Source organism: Erithacus rubecula (genome assembly GCF_903797595.1).
Source record: "Erithacus rubecula genome assembly, chromosome: 16".
In the NCBI taxonomy this organism is placed as follows: domain Eukaryota; kingdom Metazoa; phylum Chordata; class Aves; order Passeriformes; family Muscicapidae; genus Erithacus; species Erithacus rubecula.
Genome location: NC_136668.1, coordinates 5,641,613 through 5,668,120, shown reverse-complemented (window position 1 = coordinate 5,668,120; position 26,508 = coordinate 5,641,613). Strand labels below are relative to the sequence as shown.

The window sequence follows — 26,508 nt, the reverse complement described above, 5'->3', positions numbered from 1 at the left end:
CCTTGTGGCTCTGCACAACTCCCTGACAGGAGGGGCAGTGAGGGGGGAACAGGGACAGGAGAGGAACTGGCCTCAACCTCCACCAGGGGAGGTTAGATATCACAAGGAACTTCTTCACACAAAGGGTGATTAGATACTGCAATGGGCTGCCCAAGGGGCGGCAGAGTCTCTGTCCAGTGAGGTGCTTGAGGGAAGCCTGGACATGGCACTCACTGCTCTGGTCTAGGCAACCTGGTGGTGTTCGCTCCTAGGCTGGACTCAGTGATCTGAGAGGTGTTTTCAAACCTGATTGTGTGATTAAACATCAGTCTGTTGCACCAAATGATTTAAAATTTCTAGGGTAATAAAATTTTTGGTGCAATCACTGGAGTCCAGGCACAGGAAAGAAGCCATTTTCCAAACTGTTCTGGTGCTTAACTGTGGGAGCACTTCAGCCCGAGCAAGAGGAAATGAAAGCAGACTTCAGCTGCCCGTTTTATTTAGCGACACAGAGCACTCGAGTGGCTCTCACAGCCCGCAGAGCGCGAACCCCGGGGCCCACGGCCCAGGCGCGGCGATAGGCGGCGGGCCCGTGGGGTGAGGGCGCGGGGCGCGCCGGGAGCTGTAGGCGCGGCTGTTGGACTGCGGCTCCCGGCGCGCCCCGCGCCGGGCGGGGGCAGCGCTGCGGCAGCGGCGGGGCGGGCGCGGAGCCGCCCCGGCCCCTTTGTGTGCGCGGCCGCGGCTCCGGCGCCGCCGCCATCTTGTGCCGGCCGGGCCCGTGTCCGCCGGGGCTCCGCGGGGCAGCGCCGGGGCCGCGCTCCTGCACGGAGGGGCCGAGCGGAGCCCTCCCCGCGCTCCCCCCGCCCGGGGCCCGTCCCGCGGCTGCCGCTCGGCACCGTCCCGTCGGCGCCTCGCCAGCGGAGCGCGGCCGCCCCGCCCCGTCTCCCCGCCCCAGCCCGAGCGCCGATGCCGCCGCTGGAGCGGCCCCTGCCCGGGCCGCGGGCGTAGCGGCGGGCGCGGCCAGCGCCGCTCCCCGGGAGGCGGGCGCCCGGCGGGCGAGGAGCATCAGGAGAGCGAGGCCCGGCCCCGCGGAGCCGCCGCCGCCGCTGCCCGCCCCATCAGGCGAGCGGCTGGAGACCCGCCCCGGCCGGCAGCGAGCCGGGCCCCCGCCGCAGCACCATGAAGATCAAGGATGCCAAGAAGCCGTGTAAGGCCGGGCCGGGGGAGGCGGCGCGGGGGGCGCGGGGCTGCGCGGCGGGCGGTGCCCATCCATGGATCCGGGAGATGCCCGCAGAGACCCGTCTCGCTCCTGTGCGTCCCTGTGAGCGAGGTGTCGGGGTTCAGGTGATCCTCAGTGCTGGCGTCGGAAGGACTAGAATAGAAAGTGCTATAATCAATTTCTTGGGGATGGGGCTATGGTTGATGAAGATGGCACTTAAGCACTGTGCTGAACATCTGCGCAGGTGGCTGCAGCTGCTACAGTTCTGATTTTTAGGGGCTAATCAACTTCTAATTATTTTTAGAATATTTACTAATATTTGGATGTAGCTTTCATTAAAATACGCTGAATGCTCTCCTTTAATAATCACAGCTGTAATAATATTTCTTGCTATGTGTTATTCTGGAGTGCCATGTTTGTTTTGGAGGGCACAAACATGGTTCAGACTCAGGTGAATATAAACAAAACGTCTTAAGATTACAGCTTCTTCTTGGCAAGAGAAATTTGGGTTGAGCGTGGTTAATCTGCATGCACTGATGTGCTCTCAGTGTAACAGATGAACAGCTGTGCAAGGCAACACACCTGTCAAGCTCATACAGGTGTGCCTTAGCTGAAAGGGATGCAGGTATTGCTCCATTGAGTTTCGTATCTTTTTCTCTGTCACCATACTTCAATACTTACTTTTTGGGTGAGTTACTGTATGGAAACAATGGCTAGTCCCAAATTTCTAGGCCTTGTGTTTTTCATACAGTGTGATTGGCTAATGAACAGCATACAACTAAGACAGGATATTGGAAGATGATGTTTTAAACCTATTTTTTGAGCAGCCCAAAAAGAAGAAAATCACCAAACGCGTATTTAACACAGGAAGTATTAGCATAGCTCTAGAAATAGCTATAAAGGCTTTAAAAGTACGTTGTTTCCTGTGGTTTGTTGGGAAACCCTAAATACGCATCTTATAGCACGCAATTAACCATCACCTCTTGTTAGTGCCAGTGTGTGGAAATTGACAAATTGACAAATGTTTATAAAGAGTAGAGTTCAGACAGCATTCTTTTCCCCTGGTATAATATTGAGAAATCTCATCAAGACAGCAGTAGCTGGCTGTAAAATGTTATAGTGGTTTGATAATTGAAGTGGGGAGACTATGGCTGCTCGTTCTGTAGAAGCCTGCTAATTTCAGGACTTTCTCTGCTGGACCTCAAAGATTTGTTTCCTTTAGTGGTGGATTTAAGTGTCATGGTTAAATAACAGTGCAAATGCTATCAGAAAGTTTTAACTACTCAAATATGCTGCAGTTTAGTTACACTCTTCCAGTTCTCGAATTTGAACTTTGGTGTTGGTTTCATGATGGGAATTAGAAACTGTTGGAACTGCATAAGCAGGAGGGGAAGGATACAGTGTCAAACTACGTTGTTTATTTCTTCCTGACTCTTGAACACACTTTAGAGCTGGTGGCTTTTAAAAGATAATAGCACAGAGGTTCTTTGGCAGTGAACTTTAGACTCAGTCTGCAAATATCTGCTCATGGTTAGTCACACTGAGAGAGCAGCTGAATACTTGAAGAGGACCAGATCCACAGAAGCCTTGAAGATGGAAATTGATGTTCAGGGTTCTGGTACCCAAATACTGCTGTCAGTGTGGCTTAAATGCTTATGGACATGAAAGCCGAGTTGGGCTCACAATACCACTTCTGGCTGTTTGCAAGTCATTTGGCTAAGACACTTGTAGATGCTTTTCAATACAATTGCTGAGTGTACATTCCTTAGCCCAAGTGAGCACCTAATCATCTGTGATGGAGCCAGATGTGGGGAAAAATGGGTAATTGTTTTTTTATTTAAGAACCTGCAAAGTAGAATTGAGCAGATTGCTTTAGTCTATCTGTACATTTATCTGTGATGTTTAGCCTCACTCAGGAAGGAAGGCCTGACAGCAGTGACTGGCATGAAAGAGGTGGGGGTGAAATGGAGGCACCAAACCAGTTTGGAGTTCCTGATATGGGTACACTGCCTAGACATCCTTGTGTGGTCCTCCCTTCTAGATCTTCAGCTGACTAGTGCTGTCACTAATTTGATGGAGTAAAAACTATGAGAAACACAGCAGAATTTAAGCAGTGTGGCTTCTGAGATTTGCTGTCTTGTAAGACACTAGTAAAGGGCCATTTAAATCTCATCTGCTGGTGATGAGAGTAGTCAAGCTTTTAAAAGGAAGATAAGAAAAATTAAAGTCAAGAAAACCTTGTACTAAGTCAGTGTAGCAGTGGAAGCTGGAGAGGTTGTGAAATCTCCATTCTTGGAGGATTATTGAAAAGCTTCTGAGGCCTCAAAGTGTTGACTGGACAAAGCTGTAGCTGACCTCATCTCTTGTTGGCTGTTTTCCTGCTGGTGTAACTGAGAGGTCACACCAGATGACCTCCAGAGGAACCTTCCAAACAGCAGTTGCGTGATAGCTCTTCTGAGGAAATGCCCATGGGGAAGAATGGCTGGCAATTTTCAAGGAAATTTCCAAAGGTTATTTGTGGGTTGAGATGATAAATGTGAGAGCAGCAAGTGTTGCAGCACTGGTGCTGTGTGGGATCTGCCCGAAGGGAAGAGAGCAGGATCTCATTCAGGGAGAGCCGTGCCTGTTGGGGGAAGGCCAGAGCGCTGTGCCAGCGGGCTGTGCTCTCCAGGGGAGCTGCAGCCCTTCCCCTGGGAAAGGCAAAGACTTGGAGCATTTGATACACTGTCTATGGTACCTTTTGCAGTTTGTTCCTTTTGATGTTCAGTCAACCTAGATTGAGAACAAATGCCTGCGTTTCCCTGGAGGTGAATTGGGACACGCCAATATATGAATGTGCGTTGCTGAGATTTGCAGAATCTTGCATGAATATAAAGGAAAGATGAACAGTTTCAAGTTTATTTTCTCCAGTGTGATTCTATGGGCCCATGTAATCATTGTGGACACGTGGAGGGTTAGTGTAGTAAAGTTGAGGAAAAATCCATTTGGGTTGATGGAGAATCCCTTATAAATAGATGTTTTGGTTTTTTTCCCCCATGCGTAGTTTTTCAGGTATCCTAGCATTTTCTTATTAGTCCTTGAAATTTGGTTATTAGCCCATAGCAGATATTACAGGCTCTCACTCAATTGCAGTTGAAAAATGTATTTCTGATAATAGATTAATACTGCCAGGAGCAGTGTATACTAAAAGTGCATCTTTAAGTGTTAAATTATGCCTCTGCATTCTGTATCTCACCATAATAACACCTATCCCCAAAGAGACCGCTGCTGAAATGTCAACAAAATTACCAGAATGAGCAAGGAGGGAGAAGCTGAAAGCTGTGATATTTTGTCTTGTATTAAGCTTTATGTGGTACCCACTTGTAGAAGTGATAAAGCCCATGAAGAGCAGTTACAGTAATTGCCCATTACCACCTGTCCTCCCACTGTGAACGGGGCTGTTGTGGAGCGTGATTAGAGCTGCCTGAGTGGGAGTTTGCAGAGCATGATGGAGTTTTCCCACAAGGAAAATGGGAAGATGTGCCAGGGTGTGTCAGATACATTAAATTTGCATGTAAATTCTGTCCAGTCCAAACGTATTTTGAGCTGGATTTGGAATATTTGAACCAAAGACCTCTTACACAGCTTGTTAAGGAGTGTAAGTCTCCAGTGTCTCAAGGACTAAGGACACTTAAGTGCAGTTTTGCTCTGTAGAGGCTCATAGGCCGTGTAGATTGGTATTCATGGGCACAGCAAAGGCATTTTGCTGCCCAGCCCTCAGGTTAATTTCATTTAATTTAGCAGTTCAGCAAGCTTTGATGTGTTTTCTCTTAACTCATCCCATTGCTCACATTAGCTGCCTTAGCCACCCCAGCGGATTTAGCTGTTAAAATTTGCCATCAGATTTTACTTTGCTGCATGCTGATGTTTTAGGGAAGTGCTGGAAGTATAGGAATGGATGCACATGCACAGAAGAAAATGCATTTGGAGAAATTGCACAATGTGTTTAGTTTGTGTTTATAAACATTAACGGTAATAGTTCAGTATAAGTTTTAAATAGTTATTTGCTTTGTCAGTATTCAGATAAGAATGGGATCAAGGTTAGTTTTGTTATCAAAGGCTACATACTGAGCTGAAGTAGAGAAGTTTTGGGCATCAGAACTGATGGTACTGCATACTTTCATACAGAGCTGTTGTAGTGCTGGCAGAAGTAAGTTTAAGTTTTTGTGGATTTCATGATCCTTTTTCTTTCTTATATTTGAAGGCTGTATAGCATTTTGAACTTTGGCACTGTTTGGTAGTTGTTACCCAAGCCGAGTCTGTATGTGGAGTGCAACAGTCTTGTTTCTTAATAATGCAAAAGCTTTCTTACAGAGATGACACACAATGTGGTAGGCTGTCCCTTGCTGTCACTGACAGCTGCAAATTTATTTTTTTCCCCATGGTGCCAAACTCCCGGCTTGAATTAAGAGTTAGCTGCTCTTCTTTGAAGGTTGGTTCTTGTTAATTTATACAGGATAGACCCAGAGTGTTACTTTATTTTACAGGAAAAATGAAGTATTTCAAAGGTGTTTGTGTTTCAAATATGTCATTGCGTTCATAGGAAAGAGGTGGACAGGAATCTGTTTCTCAGTTTTTAAAAGCGAAATACAAATGGAACCTTAAACTGAGCAATCTTAGGCCTGGCTTAATAAGGAGGGAGCAGTTAAGTCTTTGTATGTACTTCTGCAGCTTTGGGTCCAGAATGGATGTACAAAATCACAATACAGGTGTATGGTCTGGGAAAGCTTTGAAGGTTCCCTGAAGTACCTAAGGAAAGCACTTCAACCTTTGTGCTTGCCGTGGCACCAACAAGATGTGTACTGTAATTATTTCATTTGGCATGTGAAGACCTTATATGATAAGATATAAGTAACCTTAAGACTGCTGCCAGTGACTGTGTACAGCATGAACTTGAGAAGGGCAGACACAAGAAAATGAGGCTTCCTTGTGTATCTCTGAAGATTATTAAGGTTTAGATAACAAGCAGCAGCCACACCAGCATGGGTTTTCTTACTCAGCAGAACTGCTCCATCATTATGTGACCACAGCACTCTTCCCTTGCTGGAAGTGCTTTTCTAATTGCAGGAAGAACTTCTAGGGAATCCTTTTAAATATCACCTTTTTTTTAAATTCTGAGCAGGTTGTCCCTCAAAGCTGTCTTCACAGCATGTACTGAGCAATCTGTTGCTTTGTTGCAAAGGTTCCTGTTTACTGTGTCTAGGTAGGGACCACAGTGGCTCCTGGCAGGGCTGGGGAGTGAAAGAAAATCTGGATTTGTAATTAAGGAGGTTGTGCATTATAGTACTCCACTTGCTGTCCTGAAGATAGTTAAATTTGGTGTGAAGTATCACATTAAACACCATATGGGTTTTGACTTCCCAGTTAGTGTTCTACTTCATGTATCTATCTCTTCTTGGATAGTAAAGATCTGTATATTGTGTATTCTTAAATAGAGCCTGGCCTGACTTCCTAAAAGCAGAGTGTGTTTTTGAAATACTTTTATGTAGCTTATGCAAGGCATTTGGGCTTGTTAAATAAAAAGTTGGATTCTTACTTTTCCTTTTTTTTCACATTGTTGCTGACCACTGCAGAGAGAAGCTGAACTTTGAAAAGTCAGACCCTGGATTTTTTTCTATGAATAGAAGTTAAATTCTCAGCAAGGAATATTTCTGAGCTGTGCATCACTTTTTGTGGAATATTCCTGGGAATAGCATTTAGATGAAGAGCTGAAAAAATCTTTTAATGATCTAATCCCCACAGGGCTGTACAAAAAAGTCCAGTTTTAGTGCAGGGGAATTGACTCTCCTTATGGATTGAAGCTATGAAATGATGGTTACAGTGCAAGTCTTCAAACCTAGTATCTGCAGACCTGTAAGCTTGAAAAAAGCTTGGATAATTGGCAGTGGTCTCATCCAGATATATTTCTGTAACTCTGACTGCTGAAAGGATCAAGCTGATGTCTGGGGATATTCTTTTTCTAAAGGTTTTGCTGCTCACATTATGTTCCTGAATCTCTCAGAGAAGCATGACCCACAAATACAAGTAAAAGAAAAACCTTTTATAGAGTCATTTATGTATCCCTGAATCCAGATATGATGGATCCTGAGCCAAGATCTACTCTAAGTAAACCTGCAGCAGTAAGAGGAAGGCTCATGAGGTTTCTATGTTGTGTCCATGTATAACTACATTCAAATTCAGTAAAATCAGTGTATTTCTATTATTTAAAGACAGCTCAGGCATGAATATGTCTTGTATCCTTGCAGTCCAGCTGATTGTGCCCTTGCCATTTGTGTGTACATGGATCCCCTTCTGTGTTTGGAAAACAAAATGGCTTTCATTTTCCTGGCTGCACCTGTAATAAAATCCATATAAATCAATCAAGAGGGGCTTTGGCTTGCATGCACAAGAATCCTTGTGTAACACCTTCTTGCTGCTATAAGGACTAAGTTAACAGTACGTGGGCCCAGTTGCTTGTCAGAACTCCTCCACCTTGCAAATGAAACTTGAGCAATGTACTTGCCAGCCAAATCTTGACAGATTTTCCATGGAAAAATGTAAAACTTCCTATGATTTGCCACAAAGGTGAAAACTGGCCTATTTCTTCAGTTTCAAGGTCTGCAAATGGCTGTTAAGATCAGTCAGTTAACCCAGAAAACTGGTCATGTACAGCATGATCCTATTTTTCAGCATAAAATGTGTTCCCATTTAAATGATGGAATAAATGTACAGTTCTGCTGTTCTTGTTTGCTACTTGGTGTACAAGATCTATAAACCTTAAGACTTACAGAGACGTGACTAATGCTGTATTTGCAAAAGCTTTTTGGATCATTTAACATGGGTTGAAGTGGATCTTCTGAGAAACAGGCATGACTTGCACCAAATCATCCTTAAACTCATCACATGAACTTTCAGCTGTTCCCCCCCTCTTTCTTTTTTGGAGGACAAGATCCCAGTTATTCACTAGGCCTGCTGAACAGGAAGAATCCAGGTAGTGCTTGGGTTGGTGTGTTGTGGTTAAATTCTGCATGGGTTGGATTGACACCTACAGGCATGTTTTGGGCTGCTGAGTAACATAATTAATGACAGGAAGTTGAAACTTGGTGAGGTCACGTAAAAAGTCCTCAGCTAATTGTGGTCAAACATTTAAGATGACAAATTTTCTTGTGTCCAGAGTCTCAGACAGGTGAAGAAGGTTGGCATGCAGTCACAAACTCAATTTGTGCGTGTCTTTATGCTTAGTCGTATGCTTAGCCCTCAGTTATATGGAAAAGATGCCAGCTTTATAGAACTTCTCCATTTCCCCTTCAAGCTAGATTTTGCTCACAGAATTCACCTTTGTATTTAAATTGAGTTTTTCAAGATAACCAACTAAATTTTTTTTGTTAATAGCTAGCAATATTCTCTTGATTCCCATTTTTGAAAGTTGAGGCATCATCGAGGTTTCTTTTCTTCCTAAATTTAGCACTCAATAAATGAACTGACACACAGCCATGCTTGCCTAAATATATTAAAATATTTTGGAAGGTCATTCTTCTCAAGGATAGATCTCACTGGGAGTGTAAATACAGTGTAATTGCATCTTGCTCTTGATAAGCATATCTTTCTGATTTTGTTCCTCTGTTTCATGCTTCTGTAAGATATAAATTATATCTGAAGAGATAAATTGGAAGGGGGCAAAACCAAGTAAGTTATAGTGTCACTTAGGAAGTAGAATATGAGCTTCCCAGCTGGGCATCCAGGGTTTTTTTAAACTTAGAAGTTGAATTTTAGTGGGGGAACTTTGTGGGGGACTGTTAGAGGAGGAGTACCTGGCCTGCCCCTGTTGTCAGCTGAAATGTGTAACCTGCTTGCTTCAAGTGTGCATTGCAGTCTTTGTGCTGAACTACGTCAGAGCTGTTATTTTAGCAGTGAAAGTTATTTAAATCCTTTGCTCTCAATAAAAAAAAGTGGTGGAATTTTGTTTATGAGTTGGTCTGAAAGACAGGGTATAGTTTGGGGAGTTTTTAGTTCAGCTTTCTGAGCACCTTATAGCATTTAAATGTGTAGAGTTGCACATTTTTCCATTTTTACCTGAGGCCAGAGAGGTATTGAAGGTTGTGTAATTGAAGTGAGTGCTCGTGCTTTTTCCTTTGAGGTTTGTTGTTAATGTCTGTCTTGCTGAAAAGGACAGTCTGGGTTCAGTATGGCTTTTGCTCTTCCACAAACCTAATGGCTCATTCTTGTATCTTCACAGCTTTCCCATGGTTTGGCATGGACATTGGGGGAACGTTGGTCAAACTTGCCTATTTTGAACCAATTGACATCACTGCGGAGGAGGAGCAGGAGGAGGTGGAAAGCCTGAAGAGCATCCGCAAATACCTGACTTCCAACGTAGCCTACGGATCCACTGGCATTCGGGACGTCCACCTGGAGCTGAAAGACTTAACCATCTTTGCTCGAAGGGGAAACTTGCACTTTATTCGGTTCCCAACTCATGATTTGCCTACCTTTATCCAAATGGGAAGAAATAAAAACTTCTCAACACTACACACGGTGCTCTGTGCCACTGGCGGTGGTGCCTACAAGTTCGAGGAAGATTTCCGCACAGTAGGTAGCCTGGCTTGCCTCTGCCTGAGGCTGGTGCTCAAAGCATTGCTGCTGATGGCTTCACGTATTCTGGATTTTGAAAAACTCTGGGAAGCTCTAATAATTTTTCAGTACGAATTGTATTAAGTGTGGTGGGAAGTTAGAGCCTTTCTGGGATCCACAGCACCTGTTAATTGTCCTTCTGCTTATGAGAGAGTGGCAGCTTAAATAATACATGCAGAGCTATGGAAGAACTGTAGCAAGCCTTAAGCCCCGCAGAATTTCTGACCTGTGGTTTTCCTGTGATCCTTGGAGTGTTCATGAAGTTGCAGGGAGAGTTAGTATGATGCCATTGAGATCTTTATGTGCTGGTACCTTAGAAATTACTGTTTTGACTTGTAAGATGGGGGAGAGACCCCAAAAACCTTGAACAGATTTGCAGATGTGAGTTCCACCAAAATGACCCTCCGTGGGCCTCTAGTCCTCTTTTTATTGATTTAAATTGATGAGAAATGTTGTTAATTTTTCAGTGGAGTAGTCTTAGTACTTCAGAAGTGATCTTTGAGCTTACAGAAGCAGATACTTACACTGTGTCTCTCTTCTTGATTTAAGTCCGAGATCAGGATTTACACTCAGATTAACTTGCTAGTTTATGTATTCAGAATTTAGGTCTGAGTTATCTGTTGGCTTTATAGTAGCATTAACATTCCTGAATTAGTCACATGAGATAGCTTCTTAAAAGTTGGGCAGTACAAATATAGTCATAAATTTGTAGCACATTTGTGCAATGTTAAAACATGTTGCCACAGTCTTTTTCTTCTTTCTTAACACAGATTGGAAACCTCCAGCTGCACAAACTGGATGAGCTTGACTGCCTTGTCAAAGGCTTATTGTACATAGACTCTGTCAGCTTCAATGGCCAGGCAGAGTGCTATTATTTTGAAAATGCCTCAGATCCCGAGAGATGCCAAAAGATGCCTTTTAACCTGGATGATCCATACCCATTGCTGGTTGTTAACATTGGTTCAGGAGTCAGTATTTTATCAGTCCATTCCAAAGACAACTATAAAAGAGTAACTGGAACAAGGTAAATTAAAAACCTGCGTTGGGGTTGTTACTCTATGGGGCAATGACATAAGGGTCTTTCATGTGAGCAAATTCTATTTAAAAATAATTTATTTTCTCTATCCTTAGTCTAGGTGGAGGGACCTTTCTTGGGTTATGCAGTTTGCTGACAGGCTGTGAAAGTTTTGAAGAAGCTCTGGAAATGGCATCCAAAGGAGACAGCACACATGCTGACAAGCTGGTTCGGGATATTTATGGAGGAGACTATGAAAGATTTGGTTTACCAGGATGGGCTGTAGCATCCAGGTAAGCAGGAGTCTCTTAGTGGGTTCTTTTGTTGTTTTGGGGAGCTTCAAAAACAAGACTTAAACTATTAATGCAGCAAGAACTGATTTTTTGCAAGGTTTTATTGTAGTCAAGTCTCATTTTCATCCTAAGAGTGTGTATGCTCAGCTTTCCTGGAGGTTTAAAGCTATGTGCACCTGCAGGTGCCTGCTAGGTCGATATTGAAGAACCTCCTGAGGTACTTCATGCACAGCTTTTTGTGAGTCAGAGGAAAGGTGAGGTGATGGCAGGAGCAGCAGGAACAGAGTGCAGAGGTGGTGTGGTGTAACTCAGCAGGCATCTAAACACCACCCAGCCACTCAGGCACTCCCTCCAGTGAAATGGGGAAGGGAACTGGAAGGAAAGAAATAAAATTGGTGGGTTGAGATAAAGAGTGTTTAACAGGACAGAAATGGAACAGGACAGAAATGGAACAGAACAGAATGGTCTCCTCCCAACTTCTTATTCACCTTCATTGTGCTCACTGCAGTGAGGAGCAGAAAAGGCCTTGACTGTGTGCAGGCCCTGCTCAGCAAAAACAAAAACATCCTTGTGTTATCAACAGCTTCCAGCACAAATCCTAAATACAGTGCCATACTAGCAACAATGAAGAGAATTAACTATCCCAGCTCAAACTAGCACACAGCTACTAGGAAGAAAATCTTCTTTGTCCCAGTCAAAACCAGTACAAGAGAGGGAAAAAAGTACCAATGTATATTTGTTTTCCTAGGATCTTCTAGTAGAGCCGTTGTCTAGCAGAAGGTGAGTGGGAGATGGCTTTTGTGTTGCTCTTACAGTAGAGCAACTCCCAATTATTTTTTGGAAACGTGGCTATCACTACAGACACCTGATGTAGTGTTTTAACAACTTTTCTTGCTGATGAGGGCTGTTGAGCACAAACAGTTTGCACCACAAGAATGAATGTCATTGTCAATGACAGAGGACTTTTGTCATGGCTACACGTATTATTTCCTTTGGGGAATATTATTGATGATATTACAGCTTCACTACCCTTACAAAAGATAAGAAAAATAAACTCTACAAGCAAAACTAGTATGTACATAGGAGTGTTCATTAAATCTTTGCTGTTATTCCATAGTGAGTCATAATTCATGGCAACTTAATTGTTCTCCCTCTCCATCCATCTGAGTCCAAGCCTCTTGAGAGCCCATGTGCTGAGAGGTTTTAATATGTGCAGACTTTTCACTTTAGTCAATATGTTTTAACTTGCTTTATGCTGGTACTTTCTGTTCTCATTTGCTTTTTAAGATCCTTAAGAGCTTTAATGGCTTTTTGAGTTTTAGAATAACCAGGATTCTTGTTCTGACTTAGGTCTGGCACAGAGTCCTTGGTGGTAAAATATCACATAGCTATGGATTCTTGTTGTTTCTTTTGTGCTGTGCATGGTAAGGGAAGTGCCCTTCTGATCCACAACTCTTCATGCAACCTAAATTGCATTCTGTCAGCTGTTTTATTTTGTTTCAGAGGGTTGTGTTCCATCATAAAACCATTCAGTTAATCTCTGGTTTTCTTCTACTTCAAGAAAATAGAAGAGTTGATAGGTATTTGTGAGGAAGTAAGTATGAGAAGTGGAGGATTTATCAAGTGACTTAATTTATAGTGACTAGATTTGCAGAGTAGACTTCTGTGAAACATAAGACTGTTTTGCTGTAGGTGGTTCTTTGTGGAAGTCAACAATGTGAACAAAAATATTTTGCTGGGGGCTGTTATTGTAACACAATTAACTGTTTCCTGTGAAGGAATAAATACAGTGTAGTGTCAAATTGCTGTATTTAATACAGACTTAAAAAGTGCGTTCCTCGAAGAGGAAACATGAGACATTAGGTTCTGTTACAGCATAAAAAATTCCATTCTGAAATTATTTCAAATGTACATGAATCACTTTGTAACTCATGGCTGTTTCTCCTGTTCTAGTTTTGGGAATATGATCTATAAAGAGAAGAGGGAGTCTGTCAGTAAAGAAGATCTTGCAAGAGCCATATTGGTCACCATCACCAATAACATTGGCTCTATTGCCCGGATGTGTGCAGTAAATGAGGTAAAAACTTCTGGCAAGGAAATGATCTGTCTACAGCTCTGTTATTTGTTTTCACATTAAATGGCTGTTAAAATGGTGTATAATTTTAAACCTTTTAATACATTCTCCAATGAAACGAGGAAATTTGAGTTGGGCCTAAAACAGTCACCCTGTTTTAGCAAGGGGACTTCAAGTCCTTCATCACAACATCCTGTGCTTACCTGCAGGCTCTGTGCTCCATTCTTTTAACAAAGCTTCTCATCAGGTGCCATCCCCATTGACAGAAATATCCTTGTCATGCTTCTCCAGCCAAGCAAAACATTCTGGAGCAGTTCCTGGTACTTTAACCACTGAACAGTTGGGTTTCAAAAGACCCCTGGAGATCATGTATTCCAACTCCCCTGCCAAGGCAGGGTCATCTAGGGAATGGATCCAGCCCTGAAACACAAACTCGGAGACAAACTGTGGACTCTGTGCTTGGGGGTTTCAAAATATGTGACTTGGGGAACTGCAGCATTTAGGTTGCTGAAAGTCTGGCTTTTAGCAGTGCATAATGGCCTCCAGCAGTTCCTCCAAGCTGAATTTATTCTCTAATCAAAGACTTGTTTCTAGTTAAACATTATTTTTAATTTTTTTCTAGCTCTTGAGAATTAAAGATTGCTTTGACACCTCTCATCTTGCTGGTTGATACAGAGAAGGCTTCCTGCCACCTTCTGTTTCTCAAAGTTTAAAAAAGAACCAGTTGGGTTGCAAAAGACCCCTGGAGATCATGTATTCCAACTTCAGTATTCGTGCAGACAGCCAAGAAGCTGGGGAAGAATACTGAATTTAGCCATAGAAGATATGAGTGTCTGAGCAGTAGGGATTTCTTCCTTCATTATCAACAAACTCGGGATAAAATGAGGGTTAGTAGCAGCTTTCTAGGAGACTGCATGGCTGAATTTAGAGCTCTGCTTAAAATCTTTGGATGTGATGTCTCAGAAGTACCAACAGCCCTGTTAGCTGTTGTAACCCTACTTTTGCCTGATTAGGAGCTAGATTAATTATATTTTCTGGTTTTAATATTGTAGCTTCTTCCTCAGTTTCATTACATTTCTCTCATGTCTGTCCTGGAGAAGAAAGGAAGTTTTGTGAGTGTTAAGTTAATTTTGGCTTTTTGCTTTATGGCAAAGCTTAATAACAGAGAGTTAAAATGAAGGTGAAGTTGAAAGTACATTCTCATGTCTTAGGCAAAGGTATGCAATTTATATTTAAGGGTGGGAGTAAAGGAGGAAAAATCAGAACTTGCAAACTGCACAAAGTAGCTTTATTCCAAGGGATTTTTGGTCTAATTCCAGCTATGTCACAGAACTACAAACCATAAAAAGTAGCTAATAGGGCACAAACTAGTACCTTGAACTGATATAGAAGGATGAAATAAATGTAATTATTTTCATTTCCTGCAGTAGAGCAGAATTATGTTTTTGTGCCTTAACTATGTATCTACTTTGTCTTCACTGGGAACTAATCAAGATGGTTAAAAAACAGTTGCATATTAGACATTTGACTACAGGTTGAATTGTCATATTAGTTACTGTAATAACTTGGATATGATCATACATTTAATGCAATTAAGTGCCTCTTTAAGCACTGTGCTTAAATAACACAATTACATTTTCTTTGGTTCTTCCTCTTGTGTCGTTAAACCAGTGTTTAATGTTTTCACTTAATGCTGGATTTACTTCAGTTAATGGGGAATATTAAATGACTTTCACTTTTTTACATTTGACTTGATTAACATTCACAGCTCACTGTAGTATTCAGCTCTTAGTGTGATGTCAGGCTGAGGTGTACTGGGGTCTGAAGATGAAAGGAGCATCTATCATGTCTCACTGCCTTTGGCTTCTTTACAGTGCTGCCTTGTTGCATATGGATCAAGCAGCATTGTACAGGGCTATGAAGGCATTGAGTCTTCTCTACCAAACAGAAGTGTCTTTCATTTAATTTCACTTTTAGCTGGGCTCTTTCTTTAGTGTAATTGCTAAAACTGCTCACTTAATTTGAAACACAAATGCTACTTGTCTGTAAATTAAGTCCTTTAATTCTCAAGGGTTGCACCATTTTTCCTTTTCCCCAAGTATGCTGTGTTTTAAATTTTGGAATCATGTTTTAGTTGTGGGTTGTTTGTTTTTTGTGTTTTTTTTCCTTGCTCTAGACAGTCTTCTCTTTCATAGCTTAAGTTTTCAAAGCTGTGTTAAACAGTGAAAAGACTTAATCCTTTGCTGTTTCTTTTTTTTTTTTTTTTTTTTTTTTTAGAAAATAAACAGAGTTGTGTTTGTTGGCAACTTTTTGCGTGTGAATACTTTGTCAATGAAGCTTCTTGCATATGCACTGGATTACTGGTCAAAAGGCCAGCTGAAGGCCTTGTTCCTAGAACATGAGGTATGCTGTGGCTCATTTATCTGTCTGTTGTTTCACCATAAATCAGAAAAGCCTCTATTGAGTAGCTCTCATGTGTGATATCCTAAGGCACCAAGTGCTCAGTAAATATTAGAAATAAGAGGAGGTTTGTCTTGCTGAATTAGTTCTCTGGGAACAGTTTTCTGCCAGGGAAGTACTTCAGTCACTTTGGGGTATCACAGTTCATGCTGTGGATCTCTGGAGAGAGAGACAAGAAAATGTTAAACTCTGTGCTAAGGGTCACCAGTCTTCCTTGGGCTTGGGTGGAAACAACAGTAAGTACTGTGTTTCAAAGAGTGCAGAAATGTAAAGCTTGGCCCTTTGAAACATTTCCATTGTTCTCAGCTGAGCTTGAGCAATGTCTTGGAAGTCGAGACTGCTTTGACAAGGCCTGTTTTCATTCCCCTGCAGACCCCTCAGAGCTGTTGTAGTGATTTCATGCTTTGAGAATAACTTGCTTTTGGGCAGCTTCTGCTATCTAGATGAGTATGCAGTGCTGAGAGCTTTCAGCTGTTTTGGTTAAAATACAGGCAAACAGTGTTAATTACAAGTTGAACAGTTGCTGACTTGTAGCTTCTGGGCAGTGGATTGGGAAATTTTGTCCACAGTTTCTTGGTCTGAAAAATATTACAACATTCCACCTGTTCCCTTCAGTTGATTCTCACAACTCCTTTCCTTTATTGCTTATCCTGAGACTGACAGTCTGTCCTGATGTCCACAGTAACAGTGGAATGGTTGCTTTTAGTTCTACCCTCTTTAGAATTTTCTTGGGTAAATTTTAAACTTTTTCATTTGCTCAAGTGTATATTCCAAACACTTGAATACTTCTTAGTTACAAGGAAGGGGAAGATTTCACTCCACAGGGGGAAAATAATTCAGCAGGACAACGTGGTTCTTTGCATGCAGGTACATGGACAATCCAAAAGTGTGATGTGTGGATAGCTCAAGGAGTTTTCACTTGTACTTTAGTAATAATGTTGCTACAGGTATTGAAGATCTTTGAGCAAGCAAAAGATGCAGCTTCTCTAGGAAGAAACCAAACCTTTTTTTCCATGCTTTTGGAGTCACTGATACCTGTCCTAGAGATCCTTCAGTGTGTGGTGAGGCTTGGCAGGAAACCTCCTAAAGTTAAGCTAGATAAGAGTGATAAAATGCTTGTTTCACAAAGCCTTCAGTAATTACTATTAAATATTATATATTAAAAACTGTATAGTGTTCTTTCTGCAGCATTGACCCATCAGATGATTCTTGTCACTAAAATGTGATTACTGCAAAATTTAATACCCTACTTAAACTTGATTTTTTTTTTTTTTCCTAACAGGGATACTTTGGAGCTGTTGGTGCTCTGCTTGGGCTGCCAAATTTCAGTTGAGATACCAGATGTCACTACACTGAACTATTTTCCACCTGAATGACACTTGTTTGTTGATGGGAACTAAATCTGGGGAGGGGAGAAGGAAATAGCTGATTTTCTGTAACTCTTTTTAAGAAGTGATTAAGCTACTGAGTATTGCTGTTGTAAGGAATGGGGTTTCACTCTGCTGGGCATTGGCAAGTGAACTGTTTGTGCTATTATTTATGTTCTTTGGTACGTGTAGCCAGTAGTGAACTTCTAATATGCAATACATCCTCTGAAAGCAACTTTCCAGAAACTCCAGAAAAAGGAATGCCAAACCCTTAAGTGCTCAGGATGCAAATATTGCAGGTTTATTCCCAAGTCTTTAGGCCCATCAGTTTTCTGTATAATTGATGTCTGAAAAATTATTTTCATTAGTTATCCTGTTATTATGAGCACAAGTTTTATGTGTACTTACAGAAAACAAAAGACAGCAAGGTACTATTGAAGAGATGAGGAAACTGTAGAAAATTGCTTCCCACAGTAAACATAGTAATTATTTTATTTTTATGTGTAATGGAAATAATATTAATGCTTTAATTTCCAATGGGAAGAATAGAAACATAAAGAACAGCCAAAGCAACAGATTAAGCAGTTGATACTTTGAAGGTTTTGTGAAGATACCTTAATTTACTGGAAGATTTAGCTGGCATTTTGGAAAGATTCCTCTATCTTTGATTGGATTTGGAAAATAGTTCAGTGATTAATGAAGGCAGGTTTTGAGGGGAATAATCTTAAATTTTTTTTATTTTTTGAGGACATGACTTCCAAAATGCCTTCTGGATTACTTTTTTTTTTTTGCCTTATAAGTTCTGCCATCATGAATCATCATTTGTAAAGGTACCATGAAGCCTGAGAGAATTGAAGAAATCCTTGTAAAATTGACTAATTATGGGACCTCATAATTCTGATGCTTTGGCTTATTTCTGTTTTTGATGGAAAAATTTTTGCCCCATCCTACTGATTTGAAATTGTGATTTCCCCATAATTTTGTAAGAGTTGATCAGAATTCAAGTAGAGGTTGAATTTGAAAGGTTACTTTTGGATTTTGAAGTTTGTTTTTGGAAGTTGAGAACAGCATCAGAGTTTGTATTGCAGCAGCAAATGGACCAATATTTAATGCAATATGGAATATTGCAATATGGAACCATGCATCAAATTGTGGCCTTGGGATAAAATCCATACTCTGGAACTGATTTTTGGGGTTTTCTGTAGACTTCTATAATTTACAGTTGTGATTCTTACAATAATTTTAGTCCTGAAGCCAGGGCATGAGATCTTAAACTTAGAGGACTATTGTACAGTCAGTAGCTGTATGGACTTTTTGTGGACTAAAGAGCTACCCGATTTTCTGAAATATTCATGTTCAATTTATTTCCTGTAAGTGCATGAGGAGCAACCAGACTCAAACACATTCATACCTTGGGGTTTCAGGTTTTTAAAGCTGACTGCTCAAGTATTCCACAGCATGGCTGTGTTGTATTTACAGATCCATCCCCCTTGTGTTAGAAACCCTTGTGCTATTTTCAGTCTTCTCTTACTCAAAATTCAAAGCCCCAAACTAACATCAAAGGTTTTTGCTTTTAAAATTTTCTGTGGTCCTTTAAGAGTACAGTACTTTAGAGTAGGCAACTCATTAATTGCAATGCTAATCACAAATGCAGTTCCATTTATTGTTGCTTTTCCTGGTACTTGTACTACATTGCCATTGTGCTTGCTTTGATGTTTCACTATAGACATAAACAACTAAAAATTACACTCACAGTTCAGCTGATGTAATGCTAAATCAGAGCACTTCAGAAAATAAGTGAATACAGTTTTTATAGAATGTCTTTATAAATGCTGTAAACTGTTCCTTTTGAGTTAGGATTGACTATCAAAAGTAACCTTTCTGTGGTTATAAAACTGTGTAATAACTTAATTTTCTGAATGTTCTGGCAGCCTGCTGAAAATTTTGCAAACTAACTGCATATTTAACTTGCAAAGGGTGCTTTAGGAGGCATACTACAGCTCCATTAGAAACAGTTCCTTTAGACCATATTTATTGCTACTTCACTTAATTTGTGATACTGAGAGTCCTCTTGAAGCAGTAGTTAGAAGTTACTTGTATATTTAACCAAAAGCACATATAGATGATTACCTAATACCCATAATTAAACCAATTGAAGTTGATGTGACCTAACATACATTATTTTTAAGTAAACTGTACAGAGTTACAAAATAAGCAAATGGAGTAATTCTTGAATAGCTGTACTGTATAGAAACTACTGTGAGAATCAAAAAGTATGCCCTACCTCTATTATATTTCCCTTGAGCTTCTAAAAAAATTGGCTTCCTGTTGCTAATTTTATCAGCACAATTGTTATTTCATTACAAGAGCAACCAGAGCAGTTGTCAAGCCCTATTGTAAAGCCCAGGGATCCTGTATTTAGGCCACATCTTTGGATTTCATCTCATTTTTTGTCAGCTTAGAACTTGTTACTAGTCTCCAAAGATTGACTCTACCACCAGGAGAAATGATAGGCATCACAAATAGTTGCAAGATAAGCCTTAATGTCTTTCCTTCTAAATTCTCCTGTAAACAGGTTGAAAAGGTTTGTTTCTTTTATATGAATCCCTGAAGTATGTTGCTTTTTCCTGATGTAGTCTGTTTTTACTTTCACCCTTGCCATTTCTTTTCCTCAGAGCTAATTGGTTGAAGCAGCTTTAGGGTGAATTGATTCAGTGTGATATACTACAGTAGAGAAAATCTGGGGTTTTCTCAGGACTGCTGTTGGCTTCTCAAGTGGAACCAGTTTCTAGAGGAAGGTCCTGTGATAGTTGTTGAAAGTAAAATGTAAGACCCATTTTGAATGTGTAATCATTTGCAGCTCAGTCAGCCGTGTGAGTGCCTTTTACTTTTTTTCATATAATGCCAATTTTATGGTACTAGGACTTTATCCATTAGGTTTCCTAAATAATATTACTTACCAGAGAAATGGCAGGTAATTCTATTGGCTGTGGAGATGATCCCTTTAATCCAGTGTAGCAAGAGATACCAGGAAAAAAAATAGTCAGGTTTCTGGTTTCCTATTCCTGTAGCCCTTAATCTTGGGCTAAGGATTTTCATTTCTTGGTCTTATCCCTCCAACTTGCTCCTTTCAAGTATTATGCACAGTTTTAATCTATCAGTACCTCCCTAAAAATCATGCAAGTTTATAGTGAGATAAGTACTGTTTATTTCTGGGTAGAGAAGTTCAATCTTAGGTGAAGTTATTCCAAGCTATTAAACATAACCACTTTGACCTTTCTAAGTCTACTTGGGTAATTGCAGTTTGAATGAAAGGGGAACTCTTACAATACATCTTGAATATTTAACAGGCTGGAGTTAAAACATCCTCAGTGTTCTTTACTGAACCTAGCAGAGGTTTAAATACAAACAATTTTTCATTCTTTTGAGTAAAGTCTCAATACATTTAGGAGTTCAGAGAGAAGCTGCAGCAATATACCCCTTGTGTTAGCTTTTTCAAGATTTCCAAAGCATGTTCAGGTGTCTGCCCTGCCTTTTGGAGATGTTTCACTCTCTAAAGCACCAGTGTGATTCTTCCAACAGGTGCTCATAATCGAGAGTTACAGGGTGGAAAAAAGAGAGACCAACCACATTGTCCCCCTTAGCCTCAGCTGTATATTCAAAAGCTCTGGCTTCTCCTGATGGATCATTGCTCCTTCAGTGGTACTGTGACATTCCTGCTTGCACTGGAGTTGGTGGTATAGGTGCAGGGTGCCTTTAAGGGCTGTAATACTCATAAAATGTCACTACCCAATATAGGTTTTCAGGAAACACCTGTTTCTACATCAGTTGAAATAACTTCTCATTTCTAAGTATTTCAAAATAACCATTGGGTTTTAACTTTTGGAACCGTCTTGGTTTAGTTCAATTTTCTGGCTAATGCACCAATAAATGTTATAGTTTAGTTTTGCCAATTTTAGTATACTTATACTCAGAACTTCTGAGTGTGCCCTCCCCCCCAGGTGCCTTCAATGCATAACCAGCACAGGAATTAATTAAAGGGTCTTTAATCTAGAAGAGATCTCTGCTAGATAAAGACTAGATGATGTCTTTCACTTCCAGGCAGTAATTGTCATTAATGGATAAATTTGGGGTCAGCCTGTTTTTAAATATCACTTTCACTGTTGACATTCTGGATATCACTGTTATCCTGAAGAGGCAGTGAGTTCAGAGCAGAGGTGAAGGTCAGTGTGGTTCTGTTGAGCTAGTTCTGGTCAGTTCTAGTTATAACAAGATTAATTATTTCCCTTGTCACTTGTCCTTCTTATCTACATCTTTTTATGTAGGCTTGAAAACCATGTAATGTGTAACAGAGCTTTGCTGAGGTTAAAAAGTGAACAAACATCTGTGGGTCAGGTTGTAAGTGTTTGAACAGGGTCTGCAGGTCCCAGTGCAGAGCTGGGCACACACTTGGCACAGTTTCTGTTTGGGTGTGGTAGTTTTTTCATTTCCCATTAATGCACAGTTGGCAGGGATGGGCTTCACAATCATTGTGAATAAAATGGGAGAATTTAGTCCTCAGACTAAAATGACCATTGGAGATTAAAAAAATGCTTTTTCACAGTGTAGAAGGATAATTCCTGCTTAAAGTTCTTTAAAGAATACTGATGTATTCCAAAGTACATCCACCAGTATTTTGTCAACTGTGGTAAAAATAGTAATTCTCTAAGTCAACAAGTCTGCAAACAAGCCTATTTTATTAGTTTCATTTACATCACACATGGAAAGCATATTAAGTATTCTTAAAATCACACTTTTGAAAACATCTCAAATGATGCTGTAATATGTCTGTAATTATTAATGTGCTGATGGAATATGTTTGAGCAATCTCAGTTTGTATAACTTGAGTGTCAAATCCTGCTCACTCTAGTTACTTGAGTAGATCATTCTTTTAAATTAATGAGCAAGATTTGGCCTCAAGGTCTTCTGCCTGGGGAGCACAGTAATGCTACTTTGCATATTCCTGCTGGTGCTAAATCATTTGTTGAAAATAAAGATTCTAAATAGAAATTGTAAATAAAATATTTATGGCCTGGTCCTTTTGACAGACTTAAATTTTATCATTTGCCAATTCTTTTTGGCCTTATTTTGAGTTTCCCTTTTGTGTTTGGTTTTTCTGACTGTGTGGACTGTGATTGTTAATGTGGCAAGTCATTGGCAGGTGTGGCTTCCTGTGCTGCTTTATGTGAGGCCCGTGGCACATTAGGAGACAGATGAGTTTTCATTGCTGGATTTCCATGTTATCCTTCATCTTGTTTTGTTACTGTAGCTGTTTGCATAGATTGTGTCAAGTAGAACACAATTGGCATTTATTCTCTGTTAAAACTTCCAAGAAAGTCAGCCACTACTGAAAGTGTTTAGGAAGCTGTTGAAAAGTCAGAAATACCCATTTAAAGTAATTTTTAAATCTAAATATGCTAATTAGAATTGCCTATAAAATGAACTGATTATAGTGGTTGCTAATCTTAGCTATAAATTTCTGGCATTTCACAATTCACATTTCTGGCATCAGTTTAAGAAATTGTAAATACAAGCTTTGGGAGGAGGTATATTATTTTCAGATTGTGCATTATGAAAGACTAATGAATTAGTATTTTGAGACATATTAAATTACAACACCTAGAACATGAAAATTAATGTGTTTGTGTTAGGGTATAGAGGGCTTTAGAGAATCTGCACTTGTACTTTCTTGAGTTTTGGCATTTTAACAAAGATTTAATTTTTCATTTACTGTCTCATCATATGCAGGCCTTGTAATCACCAGATGCTGTCTTCAAGTATTTGTTTTAGTTAGCAAAGCAGAGAGGCAGATTTGTAACTTGTAAACCCTGATAGGATGGAAGTTCTCTGAAGAGCCATTTGGTTAAGTTGCCTTATTCTATTACATTGCACTCATGGTATGTCTCTGCTTTCTTGTTTATTGTTCAGACACTGAAGATGTGATGTAAAAATATGTGCTACAAATTTTTCATCATAAATTACTCATGAATACCTTTGTGTCACCTGTTTAACAGCTCTTGTAAATGATGCCTTTATGCCATCTGTAATACAGCTCTTGTAAATTGTTTAAATTATTTTTCTTTTTATAGATTCTCATTATTGAATGTACAGATTAGAACCCTTTAATATGTCACTGAGTAATTTGATTTGGGCCCAAATATGGACAATACTGTAATTCATCACATCAAAACTGTAAATAATTCTTTACTGCTTGTTTGCATGAGTGAAGTTTGAATTTCATTTGCTTTGTCATAAACCAACTCCTCTGTCATGGGCCTACTTTTTACAGTTTATTTCCTGGTTTTATTACCATTTGTTCTGTATGAATGTTGAAACAGTACTTTGTCTTTTCCTAATAAATAATTTGAGATTGTTCATTGTTGGCCTGCATTTGTGGGTTTTGTGGGAGGGATTTCTGGGTGTGTTCTTTTCCTTTGGCATTTTCTGCAGCATTTGATACTGGGGGTTGTTGCAGAATATCTTTAAATAAAGCAACGTGACTGCTGTGGTTTCATGCTCTTTTCTTCCTCTAATAAGATGATAATTCCCAGCTCTTGGATTCAGGTCCTGTTTCAGAGCACTGGGTATGCTGAGCAGCACTGGTTTGCAGCATTGAAGAATGAAGTGTGTTCTGGAATCATTGCAAGCTTTCCCCATCCAAATCCACTTGGGAGCACCTGCTGCTCCCTGTGCATGGATGGGGAACTCAGTGTCATGTTTCACTGAATAAAATGCTTCATGTGCAAAGTGCAGACCATGTGTATAAACCAACTACTTCTCTCTTGGAATTGCCCCTTGCTTATGTTTTGAAATGCCAAATTTTGTCACCCTGAAGTTGTCCTGACTGGGTTCTACTGGGAAGGAAGTTGCTTGGAAGGGAGCATGTGCCCCAGCAGCATCCTGGCAGTGCAGCTCGTGACAAGCTTGCTGTGTCAGAGATGGTCCTTCAGGGTTCTCTGCAAGCATTTCAGCAATCCAAACCACAAAGCTTTGCTTTAAACTGCCAGAAATGAAAATTCCATCTGTGTTGTATCTCCAGTGAGCTCTGTGTTGTTTTGTAGGGGAAGTGAGCTACTGAGGAACACAAATTCTTTATAAGTTTAGGGAGTTCTGATTTGTTCAGTATGCTTTTTTAAAATGCAGAAATAACCTCGTGGAGGGAATTGCCTTTTGTGGAAGTTGGTTTACATTTCAGCTGGGGTCATCAACTGCTTCTCATGCAGCCCATGTGCAAGCTGAGGGGACAGGATAAACTTTAAGCTTCATTTACTTCTATATTAGCTGGTGATCTGATTTTTTTTTTTTTTTAAGTTTGTATGAAACAAGTGACTTCCTCTTACTGTAAGACTATTCAAGCCAGCTGTATTTAAATTTTTGTTGGACTCGAGAAATGCAAATCTTTAATAATACTTGTAACTTCCGTATTGTTAGAAATACAGATTAAAAATGAAGTTTGCCTTTAAATCCTGTAGTGGAACCCTCTCCTCTCAAGGCCTGTCTAGCTACAGGTGTTCAACAAGTATATCCACTTTGCCATTTTGGGATACAGTATCGAAGTTGTACAGGGTTGGCCTGGATGTTCTGTTCCCAGGCTGGAGGGAGCAGGCAGATGTCAACCAAAATCTAGAGGTGTGGGTGCTTGTGAATTTGGAGAGTTTGGGGCCAGCCCTGGCTGATGTGCATTCTCCCTTTTCCTGGAGGGACTGTGTTAGAAGGATGAAAGGCTGAGTCTTTCATAACTCACAAGTGTGCAGATATGTAAATTACTGAGCTGCCTCTAGTGAAATCTGTTCATGCACTTTTTATATCCCAGGCTTTGGTCTGATTTGTGGAGAGTTATTGATGCCATTTGATAGCAGACAGTGAAAATTCCTTTGTAGGGTTCACAAGGGTTAACAGCAGTAATCTGGGGAAAAGGTATCACTTTCCAGGACCCTGTAGGAGAGCTACTCACAGGATGTGGGCAATGCTGAGCTGCTGCTTTGGACACCTCCCTCTGCTTTCCACCTACTTGCTGTTTCTCCTTTGTCCCCTGGTTAAGCAGAGTGAAGGATTTACCCTTTATGAAAGGCACATTGCAGAGCTGCTGGTGTGCACAAACACCTGGGAGCAGAGCTCAGAAGGATGAGGAGGAAAAAGAACAGCCCAGACCAGCACTGATGTCCCCACATGCTTTGTAAGTGCATTCCAGGGGAATTGCAAGTGTGCAGCACCTGATGAACTGATCTATTTCTGGTCATTTCTGGGATATTCAATGGCAGCCAGTTTCTACAGCATCCTCACCATCCTCAAAACCAGTGCTTCCCACCACTGCCTCTCCCATGTCCATTGTCCCACAGCTGTTGGTGGGGGTGACCCACAGGCAGGGCCAGAGGTGCAGTTTTAGGCTGAGGAAACATCAGGAAAGGTGAGGAATTCCAAGAGCCTGAGACATTCTGCTTATAAAAGGAATCAACTGATCCATTCCAGGTTTGCATGAGGTGTGTTGCTGACAGCTGGGGGCTGCTCCCTCAGCTGTTCCAAATTAATCCATTTACCCAGCTGCTTCTGGAATTTTTGGGGTGTTTGTCAGCTCAAACTGAGACCTGCATGAGACAGGAAAACATTTTGGTCCTGAAGTTCTCATATCCTTTGAGGATTAGGGTTTGGTTCTGCTACCACAGGAAAACAGATGACATAGAAAAGGACAGAGTGAGAAAAACTTTCAGGCAAATATTCAGTCCTGCTACAGGACACTTGTAAAAATTGTGTTCCAGCTCCCACCAGGAATGTGTTAGAGATGTTATAACCATCTTTCACACCAAATACTGCTGCTCTTTGCTCTGGAGGGTGAGAATGGGACCTCGGGGGATCTCATGAGAGGGGTGTGATTTCAGGTTCTCCATTTTCAGCTGCTTTTCTCCCTCACACTGGGACCTTGAAGAGGGGCAGAGATGCCAATGCAAACAGCTCTGCTGCCAGACCAAGAGAGGAGCTGCAGGCAAACATTGCAGTATGCAGGGGGCTTCCTGAGCTCACAGATATGCTTACAAAACACTCCACAGCATGTGGACACTAATGTGGTATTTATTTTAGGCTGATTGGTGACAGTTCACTGGCTGTGGTTGAACTTCAGCTCCCATTCCATTTCCTCTGTAACAGCTAACAAACCCAAGATTAATCTTGACACAAAAATAGCTGCTCATTTCCCCTCTAAGGCTCTATAGGCACTCAGAGCCATGATTTCCTCCACAGGATTTATTTGGGTGGATGGGAGTCCCCTCTTGCTTGTAGCAAGGCTGAGCCTTTGCTTCTGGAAGGTGGATCTGGCTCAGAGAGTACCTTCAACACCACCACTGCTCGTGAGAGGCAAAGCTGGGCTTCACTCTGTGGGCTTTTGTGCCTAGGACATGCTGTTTAACCTAAAAAACGTT

General features: G+C 40.9%; 1 protein-coding gene across 3 annotated transcripts; it reads left to right on the top strand.

Moving 5' to 3' along the window:
• Nucleotides 1-680: 680 nt before the first annotated feature.
• On the top strand, nucleotides 681-23,472 carry PANK3 (pantothenate kinase 3). 3 transcript variants are annotated; one of them, XM_079319941.1, is made up of 7 exons: nucleotides 681-1,186; nucleotides 9,453-9,805; nucleotides 10,618-10,871; nucleotides 10,979-11,155; nucleotides 13,109-13,232; nucleotides 15,507-15,632; nucleotides 16,972-23,472. In XM_079319941.1, exons 1-7 carry the CDS (start codon nucleotides 1,159-1,161, stop codon nucleotides 17,020-17,022), a joined length of 1,113 nt encoding a protein of 370 aa, XP_079176067.1. In that variant the 5' UTR covers nucleotides 681-1,158; the 3' UTR covers nucleotides 17,023-23,472. The 3 variants fall into 3 exon arrangements, with proteins under 3 accessions (XP_079176067.1, XP_079176068.1, XP_079176066.1); XM_079319942.1 differs by lacking the exon at nucleotides 681-1,186 and adding an exon at nucleotides 1,198-1,323; XM_079319940.1 differs by lacking the exon at nucleotides 681-1,186 and adding an exon at nucleotides 1,236-1,290.
• Nucleotides 23,473-26,508: the final 3,036 nt, after the last annotated feature.